This window comes from Oryx dammah, unplaced genomic scaffold (genome assembly GCF_014754425.2).
Source record: "Oryx dammah isolate SB20612 unplaced genomic scaffold, SCBI_Odam_1.1 HiC_scaffold_26, whole genome shotgun sequence".
In the NCBI taxonomy this organism is placed as follows: domain Eukaryota; kingdom Metazoa; phylum Chordata; class Mammalia; order Artiodactyla; family Bovidae; genus Oryx; species Oryx dammah.
In genome coordinates this window covers 90,305,610-90,329,672 of record NW_024070210.1, presented here as the reverse complement: position 1 = coordinate 90,329,672, position 24,063 = coordinate 90,305,610, and the positions used below count along the sequence as shown (strand labels likewise).

General features: G+C 36.2%; 1 protein-coding gene across 2 annotated transcripts in view; it reads right to left on the bottom strand.

Moving 5' to 3' along the window:
- Window positions 1-24,063, bottom strand: part of HOMER1 (homer scaffold protein 1) — a 135,012-nt gene that overhangs the window by 65,108 nt on the left and 45,841 nt on the right. Inside the window, exons 2-5 of one of the 2 annotated variants that reach the window (XM_040225900.1) lie at window positions 22,521-22,677; window positions 15,699-15,830; window positions 12,095-12,187; window positions 2,896-3,035 (exon numbers count right to left, since the gene is read on the bottom strand). In XM_040225900.1, coding sequence (XP_040081834.1) covers window positions 2,896-3,035; window positions 12,095-12,187; window positions 15,699-15,830; window positions 22,521-22,677 — 522 coding nt within the window. Of the gene's footprint in view, window positions 1-2,895; window positions 3,036-12,094; window positions 12,203-15,698; window positions 15,831-22,520; window positions 22,678-24,063 lie in introns of both variants that reach the window. The other variant, XM_040225899.1, reaches the window with a different exon arrangement.

Here is a 24,063-nt window from a genome sequence, read left to right as displayed (position 1 = left end):
CTTTAAAACTAAGCAGTACTTCTTAAAAAATAAATAAAGCTTATAGAGTAAATAAACTATAAATACATTACTAAATTTTCAGGACCGAACGAAAACTCAGGGCCTTCTTTTGGCGTGTTAATTAATGAATTGTAAGATTTAGGCATAAAACCTAAATTTTAAGAAGAGCACAAGCTGGCTTGCTAAATAGCTATTACTATAATCAACTCAATCCGCTTGACTGACTAGATCACTGTTTCCTGTATCCTTCCATCTTTAAAAAAACACACACACATAGATGTTCTAGTGATTTTGCTCCTAATTTAGCAATAAAATGGTATCAACCAGAACAGAGGAATGTTGGCAGAATATCTTTTTTGCTATTCATTCTTTCCTGCTGAAATAAGTTCCAAAGAAGAAAGGCAAAAATAAATAGTGTATGCAAGCCTTAAAAACACAAATTTAAATGTTTTTTTTCCATGGTAAAAAAGGATACTGTATCAAGTTTAAATATTTGTGAGTTTCAGATTTAAAGAGAAATTATTTTAATAGTCTTTGTGTAATTTATAAACCATTGATTTTATTTCTGCATAGTTTTCCTGACATAGAAACAGGTATTAAATTTCTGACACAACAATGCGCTTGTTTTGGGGATTAGACTAAAATGCACTGTTAACTAACTTGGTAGTACATACTAGGATCAAAAGCGCTGAGCTGTAAACCTAAAGTTGTTACTAATAACCCATGCAACCTAGGACAAATCATATAATGTCCTAGAATTAGGACAGGACGTGTCAAAGGCACAAGCTTTCAAACTTTGATGTTTTACCCTATAATCCAGCCCACGCTAAAATATATATGTTACTGAAACACAGTTTCTTCTCCTAATGTTGAGTTTTATTTTGTTTTTTCCTATTTAATTTTTATTTCATTTTTTTCAGAATGAAATGAATAACCTAAGTTGATTTCAAACCACTACAGCTTGAAAAATCCTAGATTACACCATCTCTGAAATCTTTAATGCTATTTTGATATTCTAACATTAGTTGTAAAATGATTCGGTTTTCTGTCTCAGGCAGAAATCTTAATTTTAATCAAGTAACTTAGTGAGTATTCATTAATATTGATTGATATAAAATAAAAACAAGTTCAGATGATAAATCTTCTAAAACCCTAAAGTATTTTTTAAATAATAAGAAAACTCTAAGATTGCATAATGCCTTTAATATAACCAAAAGCTAAAATTGACCTGTTAAATTTCATTTTCAGAACTCAAATATCTCCTTGGCTAACCTATATATTCCAGTAGTCAAAGAAGCTGTGTCTTCACATCAAAGAAAGTAACTCCTACTTGACTCCCAAGAACAGAGAAAATCAACAGATGACCAGTCGCAGTTAGTAATTCCAAGCACTGAAGATTAGCAAAGTAATAAACACTCAGAAAATTCTAGGTGCAAAAAGTAGATTAGAAACAGCTTTACCAATGATAAATACAAAAATTCGTATTTCTTAACGCAACAGTATTCAATGCACATGTGTTGTTTAAGTTTTAGCCAAAGAAATCAAGTTTATAATTATGTTCACTGTAGTTACATCTATTTACTAATTGGATGTGCTAAACAGGAAAGAAATTTTTGCTTTCCCCAATACAAATATTTTTAAAACTGAATCACATTGCTCTTTAGTAGTAACTGTGTATTTTAAAAACTAGTATGGTTTACTATCAGTGTAAACATACAGTCTTCAGACTGGATGAACCAAAAATGTTCACACGTTCCGTCATTCTTACAGCTATAGAAACGAGAACGCCCTTATCCTGAAATACTTAGAGCATCGCCTCTATGAAAACTCCAAAATGTGCCTCTTTTATGCAAAATTATTTGCATTTTTAGAAACGAACTGGAATAGCCTCATAGCCAAACAGTTTTCCCCCCATTCATTCCTAAGAAAAATCTTAAATTTATTCTTCCTTGGGGTGAGCATGAGGTCCCTCAGTGTCTCTAATAAGTTTAGTCCTGTACCCCTAATATTCAACCAATTCAATCAAAATTAAAATTCTCATGAAAAAGAGTTTGGAGTATCTCACTTCACCATTCTTCTGAATATGCTAACGAATTTTGTTTTTTTTGAACTGGTCCAAAAAGAGATGCATGACAAAGGAAAACTTTTTTCTTCATTTTAAGTAAAACTACCTAGGTCAAAAGATTCCAAAGAAGGATAAAAATAAAGACAATGACTGATAGGTATTTGTTTACATTTGCAAATTCTCAGATGTCCTTACATCCTAAAAGTACTCCAACATGGCCAATAATTATTATAACTGGTTTGGAACATATTTAGAATAAATTGCATCTTTTTAAAGTACCACATTCTTTAAAATTCAGAAGCATGTGAAGATTTATCTTGTTAGCTGATGTGCAAAAGTAAGTCTGACATTAACAGGTTCATGCTGGAAGTTACACCAATAAACCGTTTCCTTGTTTGAAATCATACAGTGAGATCACCTCTAAGCGATGGCAAAGCTTAATTTCAGAGTAGGAAACCTAATTTTTTTTTTAATGACTCTCAAGAACATACATGAAAATGGAAAACAGGTTAACAAAGAGGGTCTTTTACAGGCTGGGTTAAGAAATAAATAGAGGAGATTTGCAATAACACGTTGTCTCACTGAAAAATGATTTGTACTATAATTAGCTCAGTAGCCCGTTTTCTACAAAGGTAGTGGAAATTGCCCACTCCAGTCTACCTAGGCAACTATAAACTATAAATCAGTAAAACTTTTCTGAAGTTAAGAGTTAAAAAAATAAAAAGTCTGACCTGGAATTTTAACTCAGGGTTGTAACTTTGCAAGATTTATCTGAAACCAAGTGAGTTTGTACACGTTACTTAATCATGACGGTCGAGCTGAATCTGTACCTGTGTGAGAACGGCAGTGCGTTCTGAGTGGGTTCAGGCCGTGGCTCGGAGTTCTGCGTCATATCAGGTGCTCTCTCATCATCTGTCCCGTTGATGCTTTCTGGTGTTAAAGGAGACTGAAGGTCCCCGCCTGCTGATTCCTTTAAAAAAAAAAAACAGGGCATGGGATTTAAAAAGTGTTACAGTTTTGTTAAAATATACAGGATAATCTAAAAGTTATAACTGACTCTGATATATGCTTACTTATGAAATACGGTCATATTTCAACTGAAATTTGAATCAAAGACGTAGAAAATGAATTAAACAGAAAAAATTTTAAAGCAAAGCAATGCACAAGAAAACTATCTGAAATGATACAATTTAAAAATGTAAACATACAATTTAGAAATGTAGCTTCAAAGAACTAAAAAACTTTCAGGTTATATAAGCAATTAATTGGCTAGATGTCCAAATAATTATTTGAAAAGAAAAAGAAAGTAAGACAAAACTGCAAGATTATTATTTATTATTTATGGGAGGATAGGAAGAGAAAGAATGAAATCTTAAGTCTCAATTTTTTTATCTGCCATAGTTTTCAGTTCTAAGAGTCATTTAGAAAAGTAATTGGAAATATTCCTGTAACATTATATACAATGATGTTAGTGTATTTCAGCTTTGCTGGCCTGCTACTCATAATGAAATTATTTCTCTTTGCAAAATTTCCTGTTTTATTTCTATCAAAGTGAATTTAAGTTATCCCACTGGGAAAGAGATGGAATTTAAAACAAAGCTCACTCTGACATTTACTCTTATCACTGTCATCACCAGATTATCTAAATTTGATATTAGAAAGCAGAATGAGGTGTCATTTGACAAACCCATTAACCAGGGAAGGCCGCAGCACAAGATGGTTAAAGAGCAGCTTGGTGGACTCCTTACAATCTCTGACCAATAAAACTTGAAAACTGAAACATTAGGCTAAGTTAGGCAAGAAAATGAAACCATTAGTGATCAACAGGGTAGTGTCTGGGGATGGTCATAATCTATCAACCTGAAAGAATGTGAGACCTCCTCAATAGAAACAAGATGAATATGTGTAATATAGGAAGTTGCTTGTAACTAGAAAAAGACGATGATATGAGGAGGTATCTAGATTATGATAATTTATATACTTTATGTAACAATTATTACTCATGGAGAAACACCAGAAAGAAATATGGAAAATATTAATGTGGTGAGATCAACTTTCTTTTCTGGGGCTTCTGGTTTCATACTGCTTTATGTGTTTTATTTCACATTCAAATATTTTAACTAATAGTACCATAATGCTATAAATTATACAAACTATCAAAAGATTCAAAGACTCCCTTCTTGATTCCACATCTTCACCTAACTATTTTTCAATAATTAATGGAACCTCCAGTTTGACATTTTATTTTATTCCTTTAAAATCTTTCTTCTGAATCTATTGTTTCTATTAACTGAGAAGTCAATGCACAAATAGTCTGCAGTATATTGTGACAACATGAAATTGTTTTACAACAAAGTCAAATCCTACTGAGAGAACAGTAATCAAAATGACTACCTCTTGATCAATCATGGGCCACATCAATTAGCCTGGAAAAGTTTTAAGCAGCCAGTAAGAAACCATAAGGTATTCATATTTGGTTTCAATAAATCAGGAAAATTTTTTCTCCAAGAAAGGCCAAACTAAAATAACACAGGTTGACTGTCCAGTCAACTAAATGCTAAGTTGGCCGAGAACTGATTTCAGTGAAAATGACAACAGAAACAAATTGTCTTGTTAACATGCAAGAGCACAACTAATATTAGCAACAAGGACCTGCTAGAACTGGTTGATAAAAGTGTAAGAGTGAAAAGGAGATTAGGATTAAAAGAGAGAGAGGAGGACTCGTCTGATTTCTGGTTCTTACGACCTTCTGGAATGAAGTAAGAAAGTTGATGAGGCATGGATGTTGGGGAGGATAGTACTGTTGATGCCACTGAAGCAGACTGTTCTCAGAGACAAGCTAAGAAGGAGAAAAGGAAGAAAGGGACTCAGGTTGCTTTTCTTCCAGAGGCTCAAATATTCGCTATATTTAACAAAAGGCATATTTAAGTTACTCTAGTTGCTATATCTGAAATGAAAACAGAAGCCCTGAGCATGTTTTATTTTTAAGGATGTTTGTAAAAAAGAATCAACATTTGCTCAGGAGAACAAGAAAGAGTTCCAACAGTACACGAGGGCAACGAAACTCCTTTGCCCTCCAACTATTCCAAATACCACAGGGGCAGCCAAAAGAATTGTGTGAAACCTTCTAGAAATTTTACATATGCTAAAAATAGCACGGTGAAACTTGTTTTATTTAACATACTCCAAATATCTAGTTGTTTTTCGATTAAATTCTGTGCAGTTTCATAGTCAACTGTAGTTATTCCTTAAAAACTTTAACTTTCATAAAACCTACATTTTATATCTTTAAATCAAATATCAAAATAAAAAGCATAAAGTATAGTTGGCAGAAACCAATAAAGTTCTGTAAAGCAATTATCCTTCAAGTAAAAACTAAACAAATTGTTTAAAAAAGCATGAAGTATATCTGCTAGACTACAAACTTTGAAAAAGTAGGATAATTTCTCTTTAGAAAGGGATTCCTAAGCTAATATGGCTAGCACGTCTATAGCAAATGTTTAAGGAAAAATATATCAAATGATATATTCTTTGATCACAGTGATAAAAAATAAAAACTTTGCATTTTAAAATATGAGAGCATCAAGGAAGCCAAAACTAGAAGATATGACCATGTTATACAAAAAGAAACCTGAGCAAGGATGTAAAAGATTCAGAAAGTGCTTAAGAATTCTCTTTCCTCATTTATGAAGTGGCAAGAAAGCCCTCCCCTGAAAACAGCAAAAAGCCCCTGAAATATCTTGAATCGCATAGGAAAGAAATGCTGCCTCTCGCTGCAGGCCAGGCCTTCAGGGTGCTGTCACCAGCCTTCTCTCGGGAGTCTGTTCAGGTGTATGTGCCACAGCAGGAGGGTGGAGTGGCAAGGGTTAGCTCTACTTGAAGAAAAACAAATCTCGGGAAATTGCAGACAATCAAATTTGGTATGATTTATGTAAGCAAGATTCATAATCAGGATTAAAGACACGTATCTGCACTGTTCTTAATCTTGGGCTTCCCTGGCTCAGCGATTAAGAATCCATCTGCCGATGCAGAAGACCCGGGATCAATCCCTGGGTTGGGAAGATCCCCTGGAGGAGGAAAAGGCAACCCATGCCAGTAGTCTTCCCATGGACAGAGAAGCCTGGTGGGTTACAGTCCATGGGGTCACAAAGAGTCGAACACAACTCTAAGAAAGATTCATAATCAGGATTAAAGACATACGTCTTCACTGTTCTTACTTTGGAGAGCAAATAATTATATGAAGAGAGCTCTAGCAAATCTGCCCTGAGGCTGTAAACATTGTTCTTGTGGTATCTGGTTTAGTAAATATGAAACTTGTCAGGTGATACTATGACTAAGAAGGTATCGTATTTCATGTATAGGCATTCACTAATTCTACAGGTATATTTTTGGGCTAGATATGTAAATAATATAGTTTTGGACAGTAACAGGTCTAAATGCAGACCACCTTTCAAAAAATCCATTTATACCAAGAAAACCTAAAACACTCAAGATTTATTGCATTTGAAATGTCCTTAATACATGATATAGTTCAAACCTCTGACCTTATAGATTCAAGGACCACTGCCCAAGGAGATCAACTGACTTTCATAGGGTCAAATAGCTAGTCACAGAGGTTCTGATAATCACAAAGAAGAAACCGGTGCCATTTGGGCAAATGCAATTTATTGCCTTTTTTTTTTTTTTTTTGTATTCCCTTTCCAATCACCAGAGAGATTAACATCATAACCATCTTATAGGACTACATTTTTGACATTCTTTCATAAAATGGATAGAACTGATAATGCAGGTGGTAAGAAATTATTCCCCTGAATGCTAGAAAGGTTATGAAGACTACATTTTTCAAAGAACTAGTTTTGGTGGGTAGATTTCAATTATGCTTGCAATACAGAGTTCTACACTGGAGATTAAAGACTCCTTTATCTGCAGTGACATAGAGATCTGAAATAAAATATAGATCCAATTAATTTCATCTACCAGTCTCAGTGATGCTTTTTTTCTCCTTTCTTTTTTTTTTTTCAAATTTATTTATTTATTTTTAATTTTTACTTTACAATTCTGTATTGGTTTTGGCATAGATTGACATGAATCCACCACAGGTGTACATGCGTTCCCAAACATGAACCCCCCTCCCACCCCCCTCCCCACAACATCTCTCTGGGTCATCCCCGGGTCATCAGTAGATGAATGGATAAGAAAGCTGTGGTACATATACACAATTTATTGCTAAAATGAACATTTTTAAAATTATGACATTTACAAAAAAAAAGGAAACTGATTTTATCTGAATACACATACTCGCACACATTGAATCTATTTTTTCTATGAAGTGAATTCTAAAAAATCTTGAGGAAAAAGTTAAGACATACTAAATCTAAATCAAGATAGCTAGTAGAATATGTTCAATGCTACACAACCTGACATATTAAATGGAAAAAAATAAAAAGCCCATGACTTTTGCTTGGCTGCAAACAAGTGATGGGATTAAATAGTAAAACTCAATTTAAAAGTCTTAGTCAACTAACAGCTAAAAGGCAATTTTTTTCTACTCCAAGAAGAAACATTTGGATATTATTTGATCGTATACCCCTTTCTCTATTAAGTTAACTGAAATATAGTATTTTGCAACTGTGAACTTTGTAAGAAATTTCAGGTTTAAAGTCAGTCATCACTCTTGATTATATATCATTGACTGTTTAAAAGAATCCCATGGAAACATGAGGACATAAGATCTCCAACAGAGAAAAAGTTTTAAATTAATGTCTATTATTTAAAGAGAGATGTGAAAGAATCTGACAACACGTGAGTCCATGTACTCCTAGACACGCTACCTTGATGAAGACAACATGAAGATTATGGCACAACCACACATTTATACCGCATGTACAACCTTAGCTCAAGAGTCTAAGAGGGAATTGGCTAACTCTGCTCTAAATGCCAGACTCCTTTCATCACAAGCCTTTAGGGAGATGGAAGGATTTATCTACAGCAGTGTTGCTCAAAGTGTGATTCTCCAGATCAACAGTCTTCAGCATCTCTTGGAAACCTGTTAGAAGTGCACATTCGAAGGCCCTATCTCAGCCCTTCTAAATTTAGAAATGGTTGGGACTCAGCAATTTGTATTTTCACACTTCTTCCAGGGGCTTCTGATGTAGGCTTTATTTAATCAAGCCATCTGTATTTTTCTAAATAACACTGCCAAGGCTTTATATCATCATCTTCACCATTATAGTCACATTACAGCTCAATTGTTAACATTAAGCCTTTACTACACACTAAGCACTTTGTAATCCTTACTTAATTCTCACGACAACTTTGTAAGGAAATAACTTATTCCCATTTTAGGAATTAAAAAAAATACTAACGTGCCTAAGCTCAGAAGACTAATAAGGGTTAGAGTCCAGATCAAAGCCGAGCTCTAGGGTCTACATTATAGCCATTATTGCATGACATTGTCAACATGACATTATTGTTATCATATTTATTCCACCCCACAATCCTGTAAGGTAAGTAATGTAACATTCACGTTGCAGATGTATAAACAGACTTGGATTAACCAGATTTTTGAAGATCACATAGTGGCAGAAAAAGAATATATGTCCGAATTTGACCTGAAAATACATATGCCTATCTTGTCTGCAATACAGCCTTGAATAAAAGCAAAAGCTGTGACTGTCTACTATTATCAATTATCACATTTAATCTCTTGATTCCCTTTGCTGAATTCCTGAGTAATATTCTATTCTCCAGGCAGAGTGTTATTTTAATAGATTGGATTAAACCAGTGAAAATCAAGCTCAAAATGAATAGAATCAGGGTGGCCAGAGATTACATGATTCAAAGTAAAACAGAAATATTAATGACCTCTGTAAGGGACTGTCATACAAAAAAAGAAAGGAGAAGAAAGAGAAATGAAAATACTTCCCCCCCCCCTATTTCTCTGGCTTCTGTAAATGAACAATCAGACTTCAAATATTTTTGAAAGATAAATGAAGGTCAGAATATTTTGGTTCTCAAATGCTAGTGTACTTAAGACATTTCTTTACTCATTGTATTTCACAGCACTTTCCAAATATAAACATCTTCGATTCCTCTGATGAAAGTAAAAGCTTAAAGACATTCCTTCCACCAAAGACAAGCAGGGACCTTAGCAGCAACTTGTAACATTGCATGACTAATTAAACAAAAACAAGTTACGATTAGAGAACAGGAACTAGGTACAGTGGCCAAGTGTAATCTATTACAATTTTATTAGAGTCTTTCGAGTATTCTCTTACTGAATGTGCCGGAGCATCCTGCGGTGACCTGAGGAACTAGAGCTCCCAATGTGTCAGTTCAGTTCAGTTCAGTCGCATCCGACTCTTTGCGACCCCATGAATCGCAGCATGCTAAATTTTAAACAGGCTTTTATATTTAAAAGCATCACTACACTATCATAGCACTTAGGCAGATTCAAGGGAAGTTTCAAAATGACCATTCATGTTATTCCAGGTCTCTGCAAATGCAGAGGAGGAATAATGGAGCTTTGGCTTCAATCCAGAGTTCACCTTTAGCCTGTGAGGAAATGTGTACTTTAAGCATACTTAACAGAGCTCTCCTTTCCTCTGAAAACACTCAAAAATCTTTATACCAGTAGGGTTTACCAAATAGACTTGGGTGTCAGGGGTGGGGAGGAAGGAAGAGCAAAATATTTTCTACAATGTTCCAATCATTTGGCTAGTTACAAAGTTCCAAGGCAATCACTATCTACTTCCTTAAGAAAGTTTTCTGTAAAACAGCTACTTACTGACATAGTCCACAGAAACATTTGTAACATCCAATCCTTCCTTTTATAAAATTGCCTAAGTACACTTCAAAAACAATTACCCTGGAGAAGAACCCAGTACAAAGCTGAACCTTACCCATAAGCATTCAACTGAAATAAAAATTTTAGAAAAGTCTATTATTAAAAAGCTAAAAGTTACTGGCCTTCTCTGAGTCATATTATTATATTAAAACCTTTGTAAAAATACTGAAATGTAGCTATTTAATGAATTTTATTTGGAGATGTAATTAATTTCCTGCTGAAGAAAGACTACAATGGACAAGTAGCAGGTATTGACTAACCTGTTAAAGGAAAAAGTGGTACTTTTTAAAAAATTTTTTTACAATACTGTATTGGTTTTGCCATACATTGACATGAATCCACCACGGGTGTACATGAGTTCCCAACCCTGAACCCCACTCCCACCTCCCTCCCCATATCATCTCTCTGGGTCATCCCAGTGCACCAGCCCCAAACATCCTGTATCCTGTATTGAACCTACACTAGCGATTCGTTTCTTACATGATAGTATACATGTTTCAATGCCATTCTCCTAAATCATCCCACCCTCTCCCTCTCCCTCAGAGTCCAAAAGTCTGTTCTTTACATCTGTGTCTCTTTTGCTGTCTCACATACAGGGTTATCATTACCATCTTTCTAAATTCCATATATGTGTTAGTATACTGTATTGGTGTTTTTCTTTCTGGCTTACTTCACTCTGTATAATCGGCTCCAGTTTCATCCACCTCCTTAGAACTGATTCAAATGTATTCTTTTTAACGGCTGAGTAATACTCCATTGTGTATATGTACCACAGCTTTCTTATCCATTCATCTGCTGAAGGACATCTAGGTTGCTTCCAAACCTACTAAAAAGTAGGTTTACTTTTAAAAAACCTACAACCTTTGGGTCTCAGTGCTGAGATGTAAATGTTCCAACTTTCAGATTTAAACACATCTTAAAATCAGGTAGAACAAACTATATTATTTATGTATTTTAATTTTCTGTATACTGTGATGACATCTTAAAAACCTTTCTAGTTAGCCAGTTCTTAGAGCTAGCAGGGGGCTATGATGGGAGCATACCTTTGATATGTAAATTAACCACTCCAGGAAATACTCTTTTATTGGGCCCCTGAATTTGGGGAGACAACATTCCAAGGGCCGGGTGTTAGGCAACTGGGAACCGCCCCTATGGTTTAGAGCCAGCTGAAATCCTGCAGACTAGCCAGTCCTAAACTGTTCACCCTGCCTGCCATTCCCAAGAGAAACCTCAATGCAGGCTCTAGCCTTGGTTGGTGTTCCCCTGTACTCCTGCTTTCTGCCCGCTGCCTGACCTGAGGCGTTCCTGTTGCCTCCTAGAGGTGTGCCATGCCCCCTATTAGGGGAAACACAATGAAACTGCCCAGCCTGGCCAGGCACCATAGTCACATTTGCATGAATTATTTTATGACAGGAGGTCCTGGTAAGGAACCTGGAACTAACAAGCCACCACCAACCGGAAGAATTTAGGAAAGGTCAAAAGGAGATGTCATGTGTCTTACCACCTCTCGGAATCCTTCTCGCTGCATCCATCTTGCTTGAGCAATGCATATACCACCAGGAAGGACCCTGAGTCAGAATGATTGGCCAGAGACAGCCAGAAACTAATCTCATCACCAGGAAACCCGAGACCGTGAGTCATGTGACAGAGCAGTCCTCCTGGGTTCCCTTGGCCTGCTGCGCCCCTTACCAATAGAGTCTCTTGCTTTGTCAGCACACGTGTCTCCTCGGACAATTCATTGCTGAGTGTCAGAGAAGAGTCCACTTTTGGGGCCTTAGAAGGGGTTACCCTTCCTGCAACATTTCGAGGACCTGTGAGTACAATAAACTTTTGTTTCCCCAAGCCTCTCCCACTTCTCTTGAGGCCACACTCTACTGATCATCACGGAAGACAGAAGACAGACAACAGGGCAATCTATGCTCTTTGTATACAACTGTTTCCAAGTTGTATGCATATTAGAAAGCTGACTTTTAATTACTAAACTGATTTCCCCGCCACGAGATTCTTATACACAGTGGTATATAAGGGAAAAAATCCTTTCTCCACTAGTACAGATTAACTGAACAGTGCATTTCTATGTCCACTTTGAAAATCACCTTAACTTTGCCATTATTTTTCTAAATTTATCTCTGGCACAAAGCATATCATCTAAAATGAACAAGGAATAGAAATTAGATACCCACCTGTGAAGGTGTACTGGTAAGTTCCATCTTTTCTTGTGATTTCTCCTTTGCTAGCCGAGCAGCTTCTTTAAATTCCTGAAACTTTTCTGCAAACTGAATGCAGAAAGACTACATACATTAACCAAATAAAAATAGGTCTTAATGCCCACTTTTACCCTAATTTTCTTCCATTTTACTGAATAATTGACTCTTACACAAGAAACTTAGCTCTCAAATCAATTACAGGCTTAATATGAAAATGACAGGAAAATAAACCTAATATCAAACATTTGTATACCATAAAGTACTCTGACAAATCTCATTCAAAAACATCATGATACAACTAAGTTAGAATTTGGTGTCAGCTAGCTTTGCTATGTCCCTTCTTGGTCGTTCAGATATACTTTACTAAGACCAAGGTAGGGGACGGGGGTGGAGGTTGGGAGTGAAATCAGTAAAGATGGGCACACTGTGTTTATCACAGAAAAATTTAAATCACCTAAGGCCTTTAACTTTTACTAGGATAAACCCTTGTATTACATGAGGCATTTTATTTTCAGCAATACAAACAGCAACATTTATTACTGTCACTGACTGACATCAGTAAATTTTCATTACCACAGATTCCTAAACAGCAGCAGAAAGGAAAAGCAGGTCCCCACGAAGGTCTTTAAGATTGGTAACAATTTTAAAAATTACTTTTGTGAAATGTGAACTCTTAGGAACTCAAGGTAGTCTAATAAATAAAGGTCATGGCTACAAACAGTATCTCTTTATGCACTGGAAGTAGAAATTACTCTCCCACTGTTCTCAGAGAGAATAAGCTAAGGCTACAAAACAACCAGATTTTTCAAAAAATTGAAAATCTGTGTGCAACTTTAAAATCTATTAGAGTTGGCAATAAAAACATGAAATTACAGGTCCCTTTCAAACCTGATAAACCAACCCCAGTTTCACTTGCATCTTGGGAAAGAAAGCTTTGGAAGGAAAGGCTCATGATATTCTGACCTACTGCAGAGAAACAGAAGAAGGTCAAAATTAAAGCTGTTATAACACCTTTCCTTCTTACCTTAAACCTGCTACCCCCCACCTATAACTTGTAGATCAGGAAACTGAATCTGCATTATTATGCTTATCTAATTGAAGAGAATATCATATTACTGTTAAAAAAATATAGAGCTAAAAAGGTCACATTCACGTTGTTGGAAATGAAATAAAAGAAAAACCGTAATTAGTCTTTATGTAATTTGAACTAGTACATAAAGTTTTTCTTATACTAATTTGGCATTCCGAGGTAGTTAATGTTTAAAACTCTTCTCAACTTCATAAAGACCCAAGCTGCTGTTAATTTTCATAGACTTAGGTTTCCATGATAACAAAATACCACTTGGAAAGCACTCTAACAATCCAAGCATAGTTGAAATTTTCCTCATCTGTCAACCTTAGGAGACCACACATTTCTTTTCAGCGCTCGGCTCTCTGCATTTTGAGAGCACCTTGTCTACAACTGCCTTCAGAGACTTCTCTAATCTCTTATAATGTTTTGTTTCATGTATGGTTTTTAGTGACAAAAACAAGCCAGAATATTTCCATGCTTGCTTCATTTATGTAAAAGATTATATACTCCTTTGGGCCCCCTACAAAGCACCAACCTTAATCTTCAAGGCAGCTTGGAAAATAAATCATGGTTTTGTTATTTTTGGGCCAAAACATTCCGAAGAGATTGATCACAAGCTCCTGGAGCCAAGTCTAGTGAATAAATAAACTAGGGTTGACTCCAGGAGCTAATGATTTGTTTCCTAATAGTCAATCCACCTTCACAATACAATACTAGGACTCACTACCAGTCAGTTTGGTCAAAAATATACACTAACTTTAAAGAGGAAAAACAAATTCTTTAACTATAAACGCCATTCTCAGAAAAAATATCAGATAAGAGGAAACAATATGATTGACAGATTTTAATAAACTATTTCCTTATCACATTAGTTTTTGCCCATAACTTGAAAGATGTAGTTATAAAAAAGAATCAACTTAATACAGTAAAAAATTACTCAGGTTCAAAAATCATTTCATGCAAGTTTGAGAAAATTAATCGACAACCTAGTTCCTTTGTTGTCAGGAAATTCAGCAAGTGTAATATAATCATAGTTTTAATGTTTTTGCTATAGGGTTTAATAGACAATTTCAAAAGTTCCAAAAAGGTTCTGAGTAGTGGCAAAAATAGAATAAATGTGTAATTTCCTGAGGGGATTGTTTATGGAGAGGCAATGCTTAACTGGATGCCTATGTCCCTGCTTTGTTGAAATACTTTGAGGCTAAAACTCATACTTTTACCACAGTTCAAGAAATGTATTTGGAGAATATGGTGGGTGTAAGGGAATCACAATTAGGCAACATTTGTTTGTCTTAATCATCTTACAGAGAATGACTTATAGTCACCAAGATGAAAGTTAAAACAGTCGTAAAACTGAGCTTTCAACTCTAATTTATATTAAAGAAAAGATAACAAAAGCGCTTGAAAACAGAGTTCAGGAAGTTTTACAAGTAAACCAAAGGAAAGAAAGATTATTTTAACTACTGAACTATCTAATTATAACCAAATCAATAAATATTCACAAAAGTGTAAGATTTTTTTAAAAGAACTGATTTTTAAGAATCTGAATGATTTCTATAATGAACAGTTGGGGTTTAGCTTAAGTATTAACAGTGTGTATCTAACAAGAGCCTGATTACCCTGCACTTGAGCGATTTCAGGTCCCAGGTCATCGGATCTGATGTATACCACAGCATATATAAACTATGGTTCAAATGTAGGGTTATTCTCTTCACTGAATACTTCAAACAGAGAGGTTGTAAACATAATCCTTGGGGTCTGGTGAGCACTAAACGTGAAGCATAAAGGTGAGCAATCATCCCCTTGATCACCCTGTTATCCTGCCAATGTTTCCTTCTTCTTATAAGCTCTTTCTTTGTGACAGCCACAAGCACTCAAGATGCGGCTGGTATGAACACTTCATGGCTTCTTGCTTCTATGCAGGACAACTGGTTTTTTCCCAGTATTTTGCCCAGGTGATGCTCTGTATTTTATCAGCCATTCTAGCCATAGCCATTTACTTGGATGGTTCCAAGAACCCCTCAGGGTGTCTCTTAGATCTTACTCTGTGTTGTATCAGAGAGCTCAGAGTTATTCTCACCCAAACAAAGCATAAAACAGGATTTATATGTCAAAAAGCTGAAATACCACTATCAGCTTGAGTTTCCACAATTCAGAAGAGTTTGGTGTTTACCTATATTGCAGAACATCAACCAAAGGTGCTATCCACCAAGCAAAGTCCATATTAAAGTGATAATTCCCACCTTTTATTTCCTATCATACCTAGTTAACCACACAAATGTCAATACAACCTATGCAATCAATGGTGACTGCATTTAATGTATACAGTGTTTCCAGTTGACAGTGGAATCTACTGATCTCTCACTTCTTGCTCTAAAGTCACTACAGTTGTTCTGAGAATATCAAAGAAATTTCTCCTACATTTTACACTCTCCATTTTCCATTACATATATAAGATGTCTGACCAGAAGATGCAGATTCCCACTCGGATCTTATGACTTAACTTACTTTCGAAAGATGATGCTCAGAGGAGAACCCCAGTCCATAAACAGTGTTTGCCCTGCTATCGGCCCACTGGCCAAACTTCTGAGATGTTTTAGTAAATGTCATGTTTGGAGTGATGGTGCTGTTAATTATTGCCTGAAAAATAAAATAAGTATGAGGAACCAGCCAAAAATTCACAAATAGACAATCAAGCACAGGACTACTCAGTTACATAAAAACTTAGGATTCCTATTGAGCCACAATGTTAAGTATATGAAGAGAGTTAGAGAAGCAGTTTTTAACATTGTAAGTGATAATGTGGAAATATGGTAATAATAGAACTATAAATACAATGGCACTCTTTCACAAATTTTAACACTTAACAAGCAAAATAAATGTTCCTGTAATGCACAGACTTTTAAAGAGTTTATAATGTGGTCAGTGTCTTCTCTTTGAACATTTAGGATTACTACCTATGAATTCTGGGTGATGTTCACTGGAAGCAAGTAGGTTTTAGCAGTTGCTTATTTAAAAGTAAAGTCTCCCTCCCCAAAGTGTCTTACAAAAATGAAGACACCAAATTTTCTCTTTGAAAACTATTTTCTAAAAATCCATCAAGAATTTTCTTAAAGCTAACTTACCTGAAATATACTGTGATACAGAAAAGATTTTCAATCATTTACTAAGTTTTCCTCTACTCAAGAGAAAAAGAAACCCTTAAATATACACTTTACTTTGTTGATGTATAAAGTGGTATAAAATCATGTTAATGAGAATCACTATCATTTTTTTATTATAATATAGTTCCTTAGAAAACTAGTATTGGGCTTCCCTGTTGGTTCAGACGGTAAAGAATCTGCCTGCAATGCAGGAGACCCAGGTTTGATCCCTGGGTTGGAAGATCCCCTAGAGAAGGGAATAGCAACCCACTCCAGTGTTCTTGCCTGGAGAATTTCATGGACAGAAGAGTCTGGCAGGCTAGAAAATTAGGAATATTTTATTAAATATTAACCTTGCTGATCACTTTAATGAATTTCAACTGTCCTTGACCACAGTAAAGTTCATTCAGTCCTCCTGCCAGTACTTCTGAAGTGTAGAATCAGTTTTAGTTAAGAAGTCTAATGACTTTGTAATTGAGATTCAGATTACAAAGTGATCTCAGTAGTAATAAAACAGATACGTTATCAAATGCATAAGCAGTTACCTGGTGAACTATTAAATTCTGAATAAAAATGAAGCATTTTCAGAACATAGCTATCTGTATACCACATGAACAGTAAAAATGTAAGTATTTATTCACTATGAGGTACTGATGAAGTTATAATGAGTGCCTGATACTGGCCCTACTAAAGTAGACAGTACGAGCATAGTGCCTTGCTTTCTCTCACACAGCAGTCATGTTATCTGTTACTACGTGAAAGCCCTTCTTCTCAGTAAGCGTTTTTACCTCTGACAAAATTTATATACTAATATATTACCTCACCCTTTGGTTCAAAAGCTGTTTTTCCTAGCATGTCATTCTAGAGCCTATAAAATGTAGCTAACAATTGCTCTAACATGTGGCGTTAGTCACTCAGTCATGTCTGACTCTTTGCGACCCCGTGGACTGTAGCCCCCCAGGCTCCTCTGTCCATGGGATTCTCCAGGCCAGAGCACTGGAGTGGGTTGCCGTTCCCTTCTGCCGGGGATCTTCCCAACCCAGGGATCGAACCCAGGTCTCTTGCATTGTAAGCGGATTCTTTATTGTCTGAGCCACTTGGTCACAAAGGGCATAACGTGCAGGGTTGTCATCAAAGTGGGAAAGAATATACTAATAGTAAGGAATCCTTTGAATATGCAACTTTTTGTGTGTGTTCTATTAAATGCCTAGCACAATTCTAGGAACTTGAGATCCAACAGTAAGAAGCAACATAATTATGCATTACATTCTAGAGCAAGAAGAGTTGGCTGATGAATAAGCAAACCAGTGGCTGAGCAACGAGATTTCAGAGAGTAGTAAGTGCTGAGAAGACCACAGACCAGGATTGGACAAAGACCGAGAGACAGGAAGACCAAGGCTAGATTTGGTGGTCCCTGAGGGTTCGCCGAGGGAGGTACTTGTCAACTGAGATCTGAGTGTTTCCAAGGATACACATGGGTATCTTACAGCTGATCCTTATAACTCTCACACAGTGAGGCAACCACAGGATTTATAAAGCGTGTAAGGGATGTGACCCGTGTGCTGCTGACTTGTTGTTTAGTCGCTAAGTCTAAACTCTTCTTTGACCCCATGGACTGTAGCCCTTCAGGTTCCTCTGTCCATGGGATTATCCAGGGAAGAATACTGGAGTGGGTTGCCATTTCCTTTTCCAAGGGATCTTCCCAACCCAGGGATCGAACCTGTACCTTCTGCATTGGCAGGAGGGTTCTTTACACTGCTGCTGCTGGTTACTGACCTATTTTTTGCTATTTCAAATTAACTTCTTTCTGCTTTTATGTTTAAGAGCTCCATTTTAATCTGCTATCTGAATCTTTCCTTGCCTGCATATGACTTGTTTTGGGATTCTTTAATCAGTGAAGAAAATTCTAAAATAATAGATGATTCTGCATTTAAAATAATTTATTAGAATTCTTAGAATAGAATGCTATTATAAATCCACTTTTTAAAAATTTGGATTTTTAAAATTAATACCTATGTCTCTCAAACCCATAGTTCTTTTTTTCAAGGAAGAGTAGTAGAAATGCTGGGTCCTTACTGATAGTGCCCTGATCCTGGCCCCTGGCCATGCCGATGTCTGCAGCAGGATTAGAAAACCTTTGAGCAAATTTCACATGCACAGTAAAGGCCCTAAGTGAGAAACCAATGGACATTCTCTAAACAGGAGCACCTCATTGTGTTGTGCAGAAACAGAAGAGAGGGTAGAAAGAAGAAACTCATTCGTTTAGCTACGTCAAATAAACTACCAGTGCTTAACCAAAAAACTACTTCTATGGGGAACTGTAGTAGTTCAATTGAGTTCAAATCAGTTCAGTCACTCAGTCGTGTCAGACTCTTTGGGAACCCATGGACAGCAGCACTCCAGGCCTCCCTGTCCATCACCAACTCCCAGAGATCACTCAGACTCATGTCCATTGAGTTGGTGATGCCATCCAACCATCTCATCCTCTGTCATCCCCTTCTCCTCCTGCCCTCAATCTTTCCCAACAACAGGATCTTGTCAAATGAGTCAGTTCTTCACATCAGGTGGCCAAAGTATTGGAGTTGCAGCTTCAGCATCAGTCCTTCCAATGAATATTCAGGACTGATTTCCTTTAGGATGGACTGGTTGGATCTCCTTGCAGTCCAAGGGACTCTCAAGAGTCTTCTCCAACATTACAGTTCAAAACCATCAATTCTTTGGCAATCAGCTTTCTTTAGAGTCCAACTTTCACATCCATACCTGACTACTGGAAAAACCATAGCTTTGACTGAACGGACCTTGGTAGGCAATGTAATGTCTCTGCTTTTTAATAAGCTGTCTAGGTTGGTCATAGCTTTTTATCCAAGGAGCAGGTGTCTTAATTTGATGGCTGTAATCACAATCTGCAGATATTTTGGAGCCCCCCAAAATAAAGTCTGTCACTATTTCCATTGCTTCCCCATCTATTTGCCATGAAGTGATGGGACCAGATGCCATGATATTAGTTTTCTGAATGTTGAGTTTTATGTCAACTTTTTCATTCTCCTCTTTCATCAACAGTTCTTCTTCACTTTCTACCATAAGGGTGGTGTCATCTGCATATCTGAGGTTATTGATATTTCTCCCAGCAATCTTGATTCCATCTTGTGCTTCATCCAGCCTGGCATTTCACATGATGTACTCTGCATATAAGTTAAAAAAGCAGGGTGACAATATACAACCTTGATGTATTCCTTTCCCGATTTGCAACTAGTCTGTTGTTCCATGTCCAGTTCTAACTGTTGCTTCCTGACCTGCATACAGATTTCTGAGGAGGCAGGTCAGGTGGTCTGGTATTCCCATCTCTTGAAGAATTTTCCACAGTTTGTTGTGATCCACACAGTCAAAGACTTTGGCATAGTCAATAAAGCAGAAGTAGATGTTTTTCTGGAACTCTCTTGCTTTTTCGATGATCCAGCGGATATTGGCAATTTAATGTCTGGTTCCTCTGCCTTTTCTAAATCCAACTTGAACATCTGGAAGTTCACAGTTCATGTACTGTTGAAGTCTGGCTTGGAGAATTTTGAGCATTACTTTGCTAGTGTGTGAGATGAGTGCAATTGTGCAATAGTTTGACAATTATTTGGTATTGCCTTTCTTAGGGATTGGAATGAAAACTGATCTTTTCCAGTCCTGTGGCCACTGCTGAGTTTTCCAAATTTGCTGGCATCTTGAGTGCAGCACTTTCACAACATCATCTTTTAGGATTTGAAATAGCTCTACTGGAATTCCATCACCTCCACTAGCTTTGTTCGTAGTGATGCTTCCTAAGGCCCACTTAACTTCGCATTCCAGGATGTCTGGCTCTAGGTAAGTGATCACACCATCATGATTATCTGGGTTGTGATGATCTTTTTTTGTATAGTTCTGTGCATTCTTGCCACCTCTTCTTAATATCTTCTGCTTCTGTTAGGTCCATACCATTTCTGTGCCCATCTTTGCATGAAATGTTCCCTTGGTATCTCTAAATGTCTTGAAGCGATCTCTAGCCTTTCTCATTCTATTGTTTTGTTAATAGCATCAGTTTAAAAAATAACTGATAATGGAAAATGTGATAGAAAACATAACTCTGGTCTAGCAGGTAGATTTTGTTAAATGAAACAAACCAAAAAAAAATCCTTTTTCACTGAGTTATATAAGAGCCTCATAATTACAAGCTGCAAAGTACATTCAAAAATGGAAATGACAGAAGCAATAGTTCATACTGCTGCAGAAAGAAAAACACGAGGATTATTTAATCACAATGGACATGGGCCTACTATACTTTTATATACCATTTAACTGCCCTCTCTAATAACCACATCTCATCTGTTGTTTGGGCCAAGAGACAAATACGAGTAACATAGAACTGAAGGTTCAAGTCAGGGAAAAGAAAGCTTTAACATTCTAGGATCTGAGATTATAATAATTAATATCTGTTAATTTCACTAAACAGTTACAAAATGTTGCAGAATTATTCATTAAAGAAAACTTCACAGAAATTAATTGCTGCTATTTCCCAAGTCCTATAAATCCTGAGTAAAAATGAAAAGAGGACCAATTATTCAAATAAATACATGTTAGTTACTTACGTACAAGACAAAGTGCAAACAGCCCCTGAGGTCCTATAACCCAGTTAAGGAGATGAGGGATGAGCACACAGACAAAACAGACTGAAAAGCTGAGCATTAAATTAAACTATCTTGTATTCCCTCAAACCACTACACAACATGTAATTAAAAGCCTAATAAAACTCATAATAACAATAGCAATGTTTGTATAGTGATTACTATATATACATTAAGTGTCTTTGCCTAAATTAATTTATTCAATCTTTACAATAATCCTATGGTGTAATGATGTAGTTTTTTTTATATTAATTCTTTTCTTACAGATGAGAAAACTGAGACATGAAGACACTAAATACCTTGTTCTAGGTCACATGGTTAGGAAGTATTAAAGGAAATATTCAAACCAGATGTTCCTGCTCCAGATTCTGTGGTCTTAACTCTACACTGCACTGCAAAAATTTCCTAGGAATGGAAAGGTCTTATGACATCAGGAAAGCTTGAAGGAGAAGAGACTCATGGCATTAAGAAAGCTTGATGGAGGCCTCATCTTTTACAGACAATATCCAGGAATTGTGTCTGGTATTTATCTACATGTATTATTCAAAATTCACTGAGGAAAAAAATGGAATTTCTCCCTTTTTGAAGGGTATACTATCCATCAGGCACTGAGCTAACCAGGTGCTTTGCAGATACTAACTCAATCCTTACAACCACTATTGCAGTGAAAACAATGAAACGGAGAGAAGTTAACACACAATTTGTCCCAAATCAAAAACTTAGTGGGTGGTAGATTTGAGATACAAACCCAGGCAGTCCATGCTCTTAAACATTTTACTATCTGCCTCTCCTAAAAAATAAAAAGAGGTCTTGTCCATACATTTCTCTTCTGAATAATAGATGTTGACTTTATTGTTGAATACTGAATTTAATATGGAAAGACTTCCTCTGATTGAGGAATTCTGAACTGCCATTAGATTATGTAAGTATATCTAAAAAGAAGTCTACTTCCTCATAAGATTACATGCTCAAGAATAGAAACTATATCTATTCCAAGCACTTAGCACAGTGCCCAACAGAACAGATATGCAATGAGTACTTATCAAATATACTGAAATCAAATTTGTAGAATATTTTAGCATGTAACTCAATATATACCTGCATGCATGCGTGAGTGCCCAGTCGTGTCTGACTCTTTGCAACCCCAGGGACTGTAGCCCACCGGGCTCCTCTGTCTATAGGATTTCCCAGCAAGAATACTGGAGAGGATTGCCATTTCCTCCTCCAGGGGATTTTCCTGACCAGGGAGGGATCAAACTCATGTTGCCTGCGTCTCTTGCACTGCGGGTGGATTCCTTACCACTGAGCCACGGGGGAGGCCCTCAACTCAATATATATATATAAGGCAGTTAATCAAAGTAATTTAGTGGATGAAAAAGTCGCTACCCTAAAATTGATTGATTTTGTTTTTTAAAAGATAGGTTTTAAAAACTGAAAAGAAAATATTTCATCTTACTGTAGATAAAAATCTTCTGAATAAAACTAAAGTGAATACTGTATAAAGCAAAACAGCAAGGTTATTTAAAGTAAATGGAACTTACCTTTGAGCCGTCTAAACTGATTATCCTATACACGTTTCTTGTGCTGTCATAAAAATAAGACACAGTAACCGCATGCTTGCTGGTGGGCACCCAGTTCTTCTTTGTGTTTGGGTCGATCTGGAAGACATGAGCTCGAGTGCTGAAGATGGGTTGTTCCCTGCAGGGGAGAAAACAAAATGACAGGCTGAAAGCAGCCAATTTGATTCCACTGGACAAGAGAACATGAAAGCTGTGAGGGTGATTCCTCTTAACCAAAAACTCCCACATCCTTGAAAATATAAGAAACTTTCCTTTAGATCTGAATACTCTGGAAGTGTGCAACCATACACTTCTTTAAAACAATTACAGTCAATCCTTATTATTTGAAGATTCTGTATCCAAGATTTTGCCTGCTCCATAGAGTGCATCTGCAACCACAAAATCCTTACTTGTGGTAGTTTCTTGGTCTTTTCCAGTGACCTCACATGCTCCTCCTGAGGCTGATCAAGGCAATACTCAGCCTTCTTGTTTCAGCTCTCATACTATAAACAAGTATCCTTTCTGCAACCTATTCAGCACCATGGAGTCTGCATCTTTGTGCTTTCTGTTGGTACTTGCGCTGTTTCAAATGGCCCCCAAGCACAGTGCTGAGTGCTGTCTGTTCTTAGGTACAGGCAGATTGTGATGTGCCTCATGGAGAAAAAATGTTATATAAGCTTTGTTCAGGCATGAGTGCTTTTGGCCACGGGTTAATGGTAACGAATCAATAATATATGTTAAATAGGGTATCTTTAAATAGAAACATAATCATTAAAGTAAAATTTAAAAAAAAAGAAACATAATCAAACAAGGCTATTGATTGGCTGATGAAAATGTGATCTGAGGTTCACAGGAACCTAACCCTGTGTCTCCCTCAGGACGATGGCTCAATATCACTAATTCAGTGTTTGTGGTGCCTTTGTAGAACAAAACCACTACAAACAGAACTGATGATGGGCTATTAATTACGAGTATCTTATATGTGGCTGTCACTAAGCTAAAAGTTTTTACCCATTTAAAATTACCTAATTCCAGGGAGGAATTTACTGGGAAAGTTTACACTCAATATAATCTCTACTACACTGAAAAATACAAGGAAAACAAAGTAATCCATCATCACACTATCTTTTACCTAGATCAAGTAAGGCCTTAAATAGAGGTTTTATAATTATAATTTCAAGAACCAAAACTATTCAAAAATATATATTCAAAATATGATCATTACAGATTTCTTTTACAGTCTGGAAAAACAAGCATAAAAAAAATCTGCATGTAATAGAACCATTATAAAGCAAAATTTTCCAAGTTCTCAGTAAAAATTCTCTTGTAACAAGCATTGACCAAAATTTTGGGGGAGTCCAACTGTTTCTTTCATTTACATAACACTTTTCTTTCCTAAAAGAGCTTAACGTCCTAAGGAGAATTTTAACTGGTACTATGTAAAGTTAAAATTAAGTATGTTTAAATTTTTTCATTTTAAAGAATTTTTTTTAAAAAATCCAATTTTAAATTTAAAGACGTGAAA